General features: G+C 34.5%; 2 protein-coding genes across 2 annotated transcripts; one reads left to right on the plus strand and one right to left on the minus strand.

Annotated features, from left to right (window-relative positions):
* Positions 1–1,147: 1,147 nt before the first annotated feature.
* LOC6643438 lies at positions 1,148–1,501 on the minus strand. Its single transcript, XM_002066062.1, has one exon. The coding sequence runs from the start codon at positions 1,499–1,501 to the stop codon at positions 1,148–1,150; it is 354 nt and encodes a 117-aa protein (XP_002066098.1).
* Positions 1,502–4,412: 2,911 nt separating this feature from the next.
* Positions 4,413–5,675, plus strand: LOC111518746 (angiopoietin-1-like). Its single transcript, XM_047009579.1, has 3 exons — positions 4,413–4,512; positions 4,576–5,594; positions 5,672–5,675. Exons 1-3 carry the CDS (start codon positions 4,414–4,416, stop codon positions 5,673–5,675), a joined length of 1,122 nt encoding a protein of 373 aa, XP_046865535.1. The 5' UTR covers position 4,413.
* The last annotated feature ends 6,535 nt before the right edge of the window (positions 5,676–12,210 follow it).

The following is a 12,210-nucleotide window of genomic DNA, read 5'->3' on the forward strand; positions in this document are numbered from 1 at the left end:
CATTTTCTTTACAGATAGAGTGTTTAGAACTATACTCAGTCACTTGGAATTGGTTTGTTTTAAATATAAGTTTAAAATAAAGTTTGAAAATTCTGGTTTCGAAAAGATACTAGAACTCAAATACTATGAACAAATACCATGTCTCCCAGACCAATATGTGTTCTCCAAATTACATAAACACGATCAAAATTACCGTATAAGAACGACAGCACTTAATTTTCAGATGGTATTTGCCATACTTAATACCATCATAATTTTTATCATACTTTAAACACAATAAATGATTCATGTTTATGCATCGAGATATTTATTTTGCGCAAAACCCATTTAAGAAACATTTTCAGTCATACACGATGCGTGTGTTGGAGGAGTTTGTTGATGAGGAAGGACCACCACATGACGATTGCTTTCCCACAGACATTCCAGTGCACATTTTCCGTGAGACTCGATGGTATTCTAGGCGACAAATAAGTACAACATTTTCACGATCAATTGTCTCTTTTGAGTATTTCGTACTTACTATTTTCTCCTTCACAATTGGTTAGTTGTCGCTGACAATCGTTTTTGAAGAGCTGACATATATAGGCACGTGATCGCCCAAACCGGCCACAACTTGTTGATCCAGATGAACACGAATTTCTCACTTTTAGCTTGCAGGCCCTGCGAAAGGCCTTGTTAGTATTTTTTTTAGATTTTGTTGCTCTATTTGCTAACCCGACACTGGAATCGCTGCTGCCACTGCTGAAATTGGCAAAGACCAGCAACACGAGCAACGTCACACAGACAATTGGCAATGCTTTCATTGTATTTTTCCACTAAAACTAAAGTTGGATTACGGAACTTCAAGTCTTATATTGCTTTTGGGATGTGTATTTGTTTGGCAAACACAACATGATCTAAATTTTTGCAAAACAACTTCAAAAAATGATGATTAACAGCTGAGTAAATTGCCAAAAAACAAATTTTCCTGCTCTATTGTCGCTATAAGCTTGAAAATAAAGAATTTCAAACTTTAAAACTGAAAATGCTTCAACATCTGGATACAGATTTCATATATGTACATACATATGATGACCTTCATTAATTGTGTTTAATATAAATTTTTCAACTTTTATTCAAATGAAACTTTAACAAATTTTGAACAGACTCAACCCCTACGTATGATAATGGGTACAACATTCGAGCTGGAGGAGGAGTACGATGACGATGATGACGAACCATAACATGCGCGACGATAACCCACTTTGATGTTGGTGCATTTGCTAAGGGCCACTGCGGTGTAGCTGGGCGAACTGATGCAGGCCTCGTAACGCAATTGGCAACTGTTGGTGAAGCGTCGACACAGATTGGAGCGTCCATACCGACCACAAGCATTCGTCGTTGAGTTGTAATTGCAGTTATTAATGACGCAAATCTTGGCGCCGGAGGAGCTGCTGTAGCCAGAAACGGATACGGCCAACAGGACCAACATCAGAGCAGACAGACTCAAAGTAATTCTCATTTTGCAGCGGCTTTGCGGTTGAATTTCGATTACGGTTTGTACTTATTTCCGCTTTGGGCTGGAGTCTTTTATACCCAAAAAAAAAAAAACGAGACGTAGAGATTGACACTGGCAGATGACATTGGTTAGTATAAGCCATTGGCTTTGCCAAAAATATCAACCACTTGTGCAAATATGTGACTTTCTAGTTATGCGTAGTTGGCAATCAAAGGTTATTAGGTGTTATCTACATGTTAGGCTAAGCAAAATACTGCTCAAGCCTGAAAGTGTGCTTCAAATTCTTTATGAAACCAAGGAGGTCTGGTACTGACCTCATACAGAGTCAGAGAGAGAGAGAGAGAGGGAGATTTAAGTCGGTACTAGAGAGGAGGCAATTTCATTAAAAATCGGTTCAGAATTAGAAGATGTATCTTTGAAGACCGTTTAAAAAAAAAAAACATTTTTCGATGAAATGGATTGCTGTTTGGAATATAATTGCTTCACACATTTTGTTTGCAAAAATAAAAATACTTAGGAAAAGCTTATTCAATGAACTTTTGGCCATTATATGAAAATCATTAATTCAATTTTCTTTGAATTGGCGAATATCTTTTGTTTCTGAAGTTAAAACTTACGACTTGACATTTAATAACAATAACATAACATATAACAGTAAAATTGCTTTAGATATATTATTTTAATATTGAATTGATTATTTTTATCTATATATTTTATATATAAAAAATACACAAAGCAGTAGGATTAGGATTGAGTTTTATGTGCATTCCATCCAGTTAAGCATTCAATTTTGATTACCTAATAAAAAATGGATAAAAGTTAAGTTAACATAAATATTCATTTTTATTTATCTATAAAATGTAATATTAAATAGTGGATTAGAAAACAATAAAAGTTTCACAACAATTTTTATACCATACACCCATAGGGTGAAATGGTATATTAAAGTCGCCAAAATGTATGTAACAGGCAGAAGGAAGCATCTCCTACCCCACAAAGTATATATATTCTTGATCAGGATCAAAAACCGAGTCGATCTAGCCATGTCCGTCTGTCCGTCCGTCCGTCCGTCCGTCCGTCCGTATGAACACCTAGATCTCGGAGACTATAAGAGCTAGAGCCACCAAATTTGGTATGCAGTCTCGTGTAGTATGTACGCTTATCGAGTTTGTTTCAAATTTTTGCCACGCCCCCTTCCGTCCCCAGAATTTACATAAAACTGTTTTTCTTAAAAAGTATAGCAGATAGAAACATCAAATTTGGTTTATACATATACTCGTTTAGTTAGCGCGCAGAAAATAATTGTTCCAACTTTTTGCCACGCCCCCTTCCGCCCCCGGAATTTACATAACTCTGATTTTCTTAAAAACTATGAAAGCTACCGACATTAAATTTAGTATGTAAGTTAGCCTAATAGACGCGCAGATATTGACTATTTAAAAATTTTGCCACGCCCATTTCCGCCCCCGAAAATTAAACAAAACTGATTTTCTCGAAAACTAACAAAGCTAAACTCACCAAATTTAGTATGTATATTGGCTTAGTATGCGCGCAGAATACATATATTTTAATATGTTGTCCATAAGGGCAGAATTGGCCGTTGGCTAGTGGCGGCGCTAGAGTGCTTGTGTGTTTGTAGAGTGAGCGAGATAGCAAATGGTATGAGGCATGTTAAAACAATTTAGTAGACATACATTTGGTTTTCGAAATTCTAAATATTTGTTTCAACTGGTGTATGGTATACCCAAGTCGGCGAGACGACTTACTTACTTCATTTACTATTTAAACAAATTACAAAATTTATTATAGCAAATTTATGTCAGCTGGATTCTCATGGTTCACTAAGATTACTTTCAATAAAAAATTACAAGCTCTCATAAACAGTTTTTGAAGTCAAAAATTAAACATATATATATCTTTCATTCTCACAATGCCAATATCTTTATACCCTTGCAAAAAGGGTATATTAATTTTGGTCAGAATTGTGCAACGCATAGAAGGAAGCATCTCCGACCATATAAAGTATATATATTCTTGATCAGCATGACGAGACGAGTTCATATAGCCATGTCCGTCAGTCCGTCTGGATCAACGCAAACTCCTCGTAGACTAGACCTAGACCTTGCTACAGAGCTGAAATTTTGCATATACAAACGAACAGTGACTTTTCTCAATAACTTCGTTATTTTCTGCATGGTATAAAAATTATTATTGATAAATTGCAAAAAATTTGATTTTCTTTGATTTAGTTCACATATTAAATTTTATTCTGCTTTCGAAAGTCGTGTGAGTGATTTTGGAAATGCCCATATACATATAAGTATATAAATAAGAGATAACAAAGAATTGTTTTAATATTTTCGTACACAACCTTATCGTCTTAGTTAATGTCAAAGTGCAAACACATAATTGAACTAAAATAGATTTTGCACTAAGTAAGGAATAAATTCTTATCGCGACAAACGACAATACAATCCGAAAAAAATATTAAAGAAGCTAACATCGGCTATGCCGAAGTTTATATACCCTTGCAGTCCTTGGTAATAATAATTTTATTCATACTTTATTTTTCCCGGGTAATAAACAACACCGAAAAAAAATTTCAGCCCGATAGCTCTTAAGACGGCTGAGTAAAACGCATTCGCACAGACGGACGGACGGACATGGCTATATCAACTCAGCTTCTCATGCTGATCAAGAATATATATACTTTATGGGGTCGGAAAAGTCTCCTTCTGTGCGTTACAAACATCTGACCAATTTTATAATACCCTCTGCAAGGGTATAAATATATAATTCAATGAATATTTCAAAATTAAATCATTGCTCTCAGAGACATAATCTCAGTCGCAAGTGTTAATTAAATTAAACATTAACAAATCCCAATTTGTATATATTCTGGAATAAATTCCAAAATGAGAAGGAAAAGTGTCCTCCCACTTGTTGGCCTCTTCCTTGTTCTTGGTGTTCAGCATGTTATCTCTGAATCTCTTCACCTAATGGATGATCACGGGGTGAGTGGACAGGTGAATAGTGCAAAGTGAAGTTCAATCTAATTGATAAATCTGTTTACATAGGAGTGTGGATTCTCCAGTGAAGAGGAAGATTTGTGTGCCTCTTATTGCCATAGGTCCATGAAACTCGGTCTAGCTTATATTATTGAGCTGAAGGAAAAAATCAAAATACTCGAAGAGAATCATTCAGGGAGTGAAAATAGTCAGCTGAGCAAAGCAGTTGAGAATTTGCAAAGTAAAATTGATCAACAGAATATACAGATAGCTAATATTAACGATTTTATCATAAACTCATTCAGGCAGAAAGAGGTGGAAGAGAAAGCCAAATCTCAAACTGAGATAGACAATTATAAGAGACAAGTAGAAGAATTGAAAGAGAATTTAAGAAATGTTCAACGCCAAGCAGCAAAAGATAAGGAAGAAAGCTTAGCTGAACAAAGAAATAGAAAAACAGAAATAGAGAATCTAAAAGACAACTTAGCGACCCAAAAATTAGATTTAGACAAAGCAGTTAAAGACCTCGAGTCGAAAAACAAGGAATTTAAAGAATATCAGATTAAGGAAAAGAATTCCAGCAACAAAATTGGAGAATTAAATTCTGAAATTTCATCCTTACAGAAAAAGTTAGAAGAATCTAAAACTCAGTTGACTGATTCGAATCATTTAGTTGAAAAACATTCCCTACAATTAAACCACACCAAAGAATACTTAACCGAGTGTGGGAAGAGAATACCAAAAACTGGTTGCAAAGGCCTCTCTTCGGGAATTCATGAAATTGAAATTCCCGGGATTGATCCGATCTCTGCTGTCTGCGAGGGAGATTTAAAGGGTGGTGGGTGGATAGTTATTCATAAGCGATTTGATGGCAGTGTAGACTTTAATAGAACTTGGACTGAGTATCGTAATGGGTTCGGAAATAAGAAGGGAGAATTTTTTATTGGTCTCGAGAATTTGCATCGTATTACCAATTCCCAAACCTATGAACTTTACGTGCGATTGGGATATCACGATGGAACTTTTCAATTTGCTAGCTATGATAATTTTAGAATTGGCAACGAAACTACAAAATATAAGTTGGAGTCGTTGGAAGAGTTTAAAGGGACAGCTAAGGATGTTATGAAGTGGAATTTAAATATCGAATTTTCCAGTTTTGATCAAGATAATGATCAAGGGAAAGGTTTTAATTGTGCTCAAATGTATGGTGGTTGGTGGCACACTTATTGTAGCTGGAAGTAAGTAACCAATTTAATTATACAAGAATGAGCAATCGTCAAATATTTTGTTTATCTTAATTAGCCACCTCAACGGAAAATATTTCAATAGAGAAGTCTACGATTGTTTAAGTATGAGCTGGTCGGGGTGTATTTCTCTCAAATCTGTCCAGATGCTCATCAGACCAAAATAAAGTTGGACTTCATCTCAAAATCAACGGAATACTGGCAAAACTATGCAATCAAAAACAAAAACTTATATATCAGCAACAAAAATTTTCAAACATAACTTCTGGACCCAATCTTGTGTGGACAATTTCCGTTTTCTGTCTTGCCTCATTGTTAGATGACGTTCGCTGTCTGCCTTAAAAAATGTTTATTGTACTTCAAATGTAAATGTAATCTAATTTTCTGCAATTTAATATAAAAAAATAGAAATAAAAAAATCAATCAAAAAAATTGCGACATCTTTTTCTTATCTAGATAATACAAAATGCGTTCTATTCAATTTCTCTTACAGTATACAAATATGTCCTAACCAAGGAGTGAATTGTGTAAGTATAATCTAAATTAATTATAGCCAGAGAACCTGAATTACGCTAATTCGATCATGCTGAAGTTTGTATACCCTTTCAAGTTCTTTTATTCTGTGATCCCTTGGCAAATGGGCAAAACTTGTTGTGTGAAAAAAAAGAAAGAAAAAGTATGTCGAGGTGAGTTTATAAAGTTCGGTTGTCTCCATCTGCCATTCCTATGGTAAGATTGTAGGCCATTCTTTCGGAAACATTAGCCTTTTTAGCTAAAACGTTTTTCCATTTTGATGGCTATACATAGGTAAGGAAAGAGTTACCAAAAAAGTTGCAAGGATATAAAAACTTTGACGCGGTCGACATTAGACCCGGCCCTCTGGTTTTTTCATTTGTTTGGTTTTATTTTTTTTTCAAATTATTTTTTCGTCTGTTAAACTCTTTCTAACAGTAAATCAGGAATCATAGAAGAGAAGTCATGGCATCTCGGCGAAGTAAAGGCGTTGAATGATCTTGAATATCTTCGAATAGCCTTATATGTTGACTCTATTCACTTTTTGGCCCAAGTGCTCTTAGTTTTTCCTTTAAGTAAAATCTGACCATAAGTATTTTAATTAGCTTGGCACCTATTCTTCCTAGAATTGTACTAAAAAAGAAAGATTATAAGGAGACTTAGATTATTTCTTATGATCTCGAATTTGGAAAAAATATTTTAAGTAATTTGTTGTAATTTCTATTGTTTTATTTATTGAGGTTAAATAAGCACAGCGGTCGAGCTAGAGAATCGTTAAGCCTATATATTTTTGTGTACCAATACAAGTGTTAACCAGGCACTAGAAAATTGAACAAAATCTAGAAGACATTAATTATTAATTAATTAGTTCATCAACGAATATGTCGAAGTTTTCTGCAGAGAAAAAATCGAACTACAGTAACTGAATAAAAAGTGGAAAAGTATCTATTAAGGTATATCAAAACTGGGGTTTATCCTGCTTGAGGTCAATAAATCTTACTAATTTATAAGATTTTTAATGATAGGCAGCACAAAAGTTGAGCAGGTTGTATGTATGGAGAGCTATTTCAAGAACCACCAAGTTCTATCATCAGCAGAGTTCGCTATCTAGATTTGTAACGGCCATACCATATCTTCAACGCTTAAAGTAGTTGGGAATTCAAACTACATGAAGCGAAACAAGAACGGCAAAGGTTGCCACTGCAGATTACACTTTTTTATTCAAATATCCTTGGGCGCCTTCAGAGTTAGTGTAAAGGGCTTCGCCTTTAACAACTAACTAGTAAAGAAATTTCAGGATCGACCGACGGTAACAGATAATTCGAAACTAGTCAAAAAGTCGAGGGAAATAAACGATGCCAAAGATAATACTTGGATTGAAGGATTGGATGAAGGTGATAATATCAAAATCAGTTTCCCACATATGTATTCAAATCAAGAACTTCTCCTCTTACTGACCCATCTTCAAGTTGCGGACACAAGTTGAGGTAAGTGAAACCCAATGAATTGAATAAACTTCAGATCATTGAAGCTTAGCTTCCGATTGCCAACTGTCATTTGATTTGAGTTTTTGAATCAATATTTAAACTTCAAATATCAATAGTTCTTCTCTGTCTCGGTCCGTGTATGGATCGACAACACTTTGCGATTGTCAGTGTCACTTCAGCTCATTGAAAATCGAATTTTGAATATTGAATTTCTTGGCACTGCTCATGCGCAGCCCAACTCAAGGGGTTTGTGATCGAATTAGAGGTAGGTAAAGGGGGGGGGGACTTCAATGCGTGTAAAGTATATTAAAAAATCGAAACAAACGGACAAAAAAAAACATAAACAAAAACAAATAGCGCATGTCCACTATGGAAGTAGTACGTATTTTGTGTTTATTTAAACATTCCATAAACGCATTTTCATTAAATGCTGTTGAGTTTTGGTCAAGGTTGAACATGAGGTTCAACTTTGATAATTGGCTTTAAATTGGTTGGCTTTAAGTTAAACCAGAGGGCCGGGGCTAACTTCGACCGCGTCAAAGTTTGTATACCCTTGCAATTTTTTTGGTAACTCTTTCCTTACCTATAGCCATTAAAGTGGAAAAACGTTTTATCTAAAAAAGCTGTTTCCGAAAGAACGGCCTATTATCTTAGCATAGCAAATAACGACGATATTGATCAAAGTCACTGTTTTCCACCGATCGTTCCTATGGGAGCTATATGATATAGTCACCCGATCTTGATCAAATTTGGCATAGTCGTTTATATGTGTAATTAACTCACCAATATTAAATTTCACGACAATAGCTCAGAAAATAACGAAGATATTGAGAAAAGTCACTGTTCGTGACTTTGCCATTTGTATGGGAGCTATATGATATAGTGATCCGATCCGGCTGAATCCGAGATATACAACGCCTGCAGTATATACAAGCTTACATGCAAAATTTCAGCTCTGTAGCTCCTACGGTCTAGGAGGAGTTTGCGTTGATCCAGACGGACGGACAGACGGACAGACGGACAGACGGACGGACGGACGGACGGACGGACGGACGGACATGGCTATATGAACTCGTCTCGGCATGCTGATCAAGAATATATATACTTTATATGGTCGGAGATGCTTCCTTCTATGCGTTGCACACTTCTGACCAAAATTAATATACCCTTTTTGCAAGGGTATAAAAATAAACGCACAAAACTAGAGCCCAAAAAAACTTTTCTTAAAACTATGTTAGACAAAATGCTGCATTAATTTTGCCATTTACTATTAGTTTTTTTTTCTCTTTTTGGTTAGAAAGAAAAAACAAAACTATTATAAGTGGGTCAGCGCATGTTTTGGGTGAATTTGTGTTGTTGCTGGTTGCATGTTTCGTTGCAATATTTTGGCGGGGCAATTAGGCGCCCATTTAATCGATAGTTTTGTCCACATCTTAATTCTGCTTGCTCGAGCAACTATGTCAACCCATAGAGCGTGTATGTGTGTGTGGGTAGAGAAATCTTGGCAATACTTTCTACTCTATTTGTTATATTTATGCTTTAAATACTTTCAATTGCCCCGAGGAAAGTGACAAAGCCTAATGACTTTGCATTAAGTCTTCCAGCAATTGAGTTAAGTGAGTTAAATAAACATAAATATTAGCAGCAAAAATTTCTACAAGATCTTGACTTTGAATCAAGGTCTTTGGTCTTTAGATTTCAGTCTTGTGTCTGTGGCAATCATGTTAATTTTGATTATGCATTTGGTTGCTGCACTCAAATCTCCATTAATGCATTAATCAATTTGTCAGCCGCAATTAAGCTTGAACTTAAACAAAGAGATTATTATTATATAACCAAACCATTCAACCAAATCTATGGCCAATACAACAACAAATACCAAAGCGAAAGAGGGCAAAGAAATTGCCAATAAAATGAATAAAACAAAAAAAAACAAAAATATCGAAAAAAAGAAAAATAACTTATTTAAACTTGAAATTGAGATTGTGTTTTGGTACGTGAAGATGCCACCAAATGACGTTGGCCAACGGGTTTTTGTTTTTCGTATTTTATTTTGCTCTTTTTTATTGCTGATCAATGCAGGAAGCTGCCCCAACCAAATGGGAAGCCGGGTCTTGTCAACGAGTTGCCCGCATTTGGTAAATGCAATGCAATAATGCAATTCGATTGATTGCAGCAAAAAAACGGAGGCGCACAAAAATAGAAAGAGACAGGGAGAGAGAGATGCAGAGAGAGAAAAACACAAGGAGAAAATAGGGTATCAAGGGTAGTTTTAGAATTATTAAGATTTCAGTCATTTTGTTTGATGCCATAATCACATAATGAAGTGAAATATCCTTGAATTCCACTCAATTTGTTGTCCCTGTTTGTCTTGTCCATATTCATTTGCATGTCAGTGTATAAATTAGTACTACCAATTATTTTAATCCATTTATTTATACTTAAAGTTTTAAAAGTTTAAAGTTCTTCCAACCAATGTTCATAAATGCAAACTCAAGAAAAGATTCATGAAAGGCGTGAGATATATGTACATATATCAATAAATTTGTTTTTGGGACATAAGAGAACTTACATTTTTATAAAACATCCTAGAAAGGATGGGATGATATTGAAATGTCAATAAATATCAATTTTGTATAAATATTGACAATTTCACTTATTTATTTTGTTATCCTTTATGGCCTCAACTTTAATCAGCAACTATAACATAAAGTGATGTTAATAACAATTAATATTGTTAACATTTTTTATTTTATAATTGTAGTTACTATCTGTTGATAAATTTTTATTATTTATTATTTATGGTCATTGACAAGTTATTCACAAGTAATAACTTGTGAGTATTTAATATTAATCCTGTTGGTGCAGTCCTCGGTTGTCCAAGTTGTCTAAGTGGCCGAGTCATTTAGTCAACTGAAAAACGAGGATCCGAGTTCGAATCCCAGGCTAGTGTACGGATGAGGTTTTCGTCTTAGCCGAAGGCCTTAGTTGCCAGTGCTTGTAAAATATAGTTAGGTTGATAGTTTGCAACTATATCCTATACTTTAATAATAATAATAATATTCCTGTTGGTAATCACTTCGACCACAAATAATTATGATAATAAAGTGAGTAAAATAGTGGTACATATATAAACATATAGATTAAATTAACAGATCACAAAAACAGGAAATAAAATTATAATTTGAATAACAACAACTATTAGAAAACGTTTTTTTGTTTAAGAAAAGGTTTTTACCTTTTATAAATTTATGTAGTTCATTTTTGAAGAGCATCAAATATAACAATATTAATTAGAAATTCAAAATTGATGATCTGGCGCTCTTTTTGATTTTTATTGAACCATTTCTTTGCCAACTATAGGGCAACGAATAAGCAAAACACAAAGTATTTGAAGTCGTGAAATTCCAAAATATTTTTAATTTAATTCAAAGTTCTTCCTCAGGGGATTCTTGTTACACGGTTTTTTAAACTGCTTTAACCTGTTTAGACTCATTCACAAGAAAGACAAAGAAATTGTTTTGATGATTTAGAAGTTCATTTGACAAGCGCAGAACAAGGCAGTTGTTTTTAATAGATATTAATAATCAATTCGCAGTGTTTTTAATTTTTTTTCAAGGTTTTAGTAAGATACAAAAGTGACAAAAAGTGAAAGGAAAGCATTTACGAAAAACTACTTGGGAATCAAATTACTTATTATCAAATCTTAAAAGGAACAATTCATGTCCCAATAGATCAGGGAAGAATCAAAAATATTTCTAAACTTTATAATAGTTTAATTTCGTGTTTTTATTTCTATGTTGATTTGATTCCTTATCAAAATGCATTTAAGACTGCAATGCAATCTGAACAAGTTTGAAAATTTTTTCTTTTAAAATCTGAGTTTTATGAATTTTACGCTTATCTAAATCAGCTAAACTTAAAAGTAAAAGTCTCGAGAGGGGAAAGATGTGGGGTGTGTGTAGGGTGAACTATACATAGACTAATTGTATTGGTATATCTTAGTCGAACCTTTGTATTCGTTATCGATAAATAAGTTATTGCTGCGGTGGCCGTAAAGTGATTTAATTTAGATGCCGCAAATTAATTTGCCTGGCGAATTCACGTGATGCGGCCAATGCGGCAGTCAAGTCGGCGCCCCCGTTAAATGGCCAACAACAAACTTTCACTTTCGACCGTTTTGTTGTTGTTGTTGTTTTTCGTTTTGTTTTGTTTCATTTCGTTTGGTTTTTTGGGCAGGTCAGTTATAGAAAGAGAGAGAGCGAGAGAGAGAAGCCGCCGTCAATGCAGCCGCCTCTTTTTGTGCAATTCCCCCACGATTCGGAGTTGGGGCTGGAACTGCAGCTGGACTTGCAATGCTTGACTGCATTTTCGATTTGGAACATAGCTATAGAGCTATATATATATAAATCGTTTATATATATAATCATTGTTTTCTTAACTGACTGATATAATAGTCT

This window comes from Drosophila willistoni, assembly GCF_018902025.1.
Source record: "Drosophila willistoni isolate 14030-0811.24 chromosome 2L unlocalized genomic scaffold, UCI_dwil_1.1 Seg168, whole genome shotgun sequence".
Classification (NCBI taxonomy): Eukaryota; Metazoa; Arthropoda; class Insecta; order Diptera; family Drosophilidae; genus Drosophila; species Drosophila willistoni.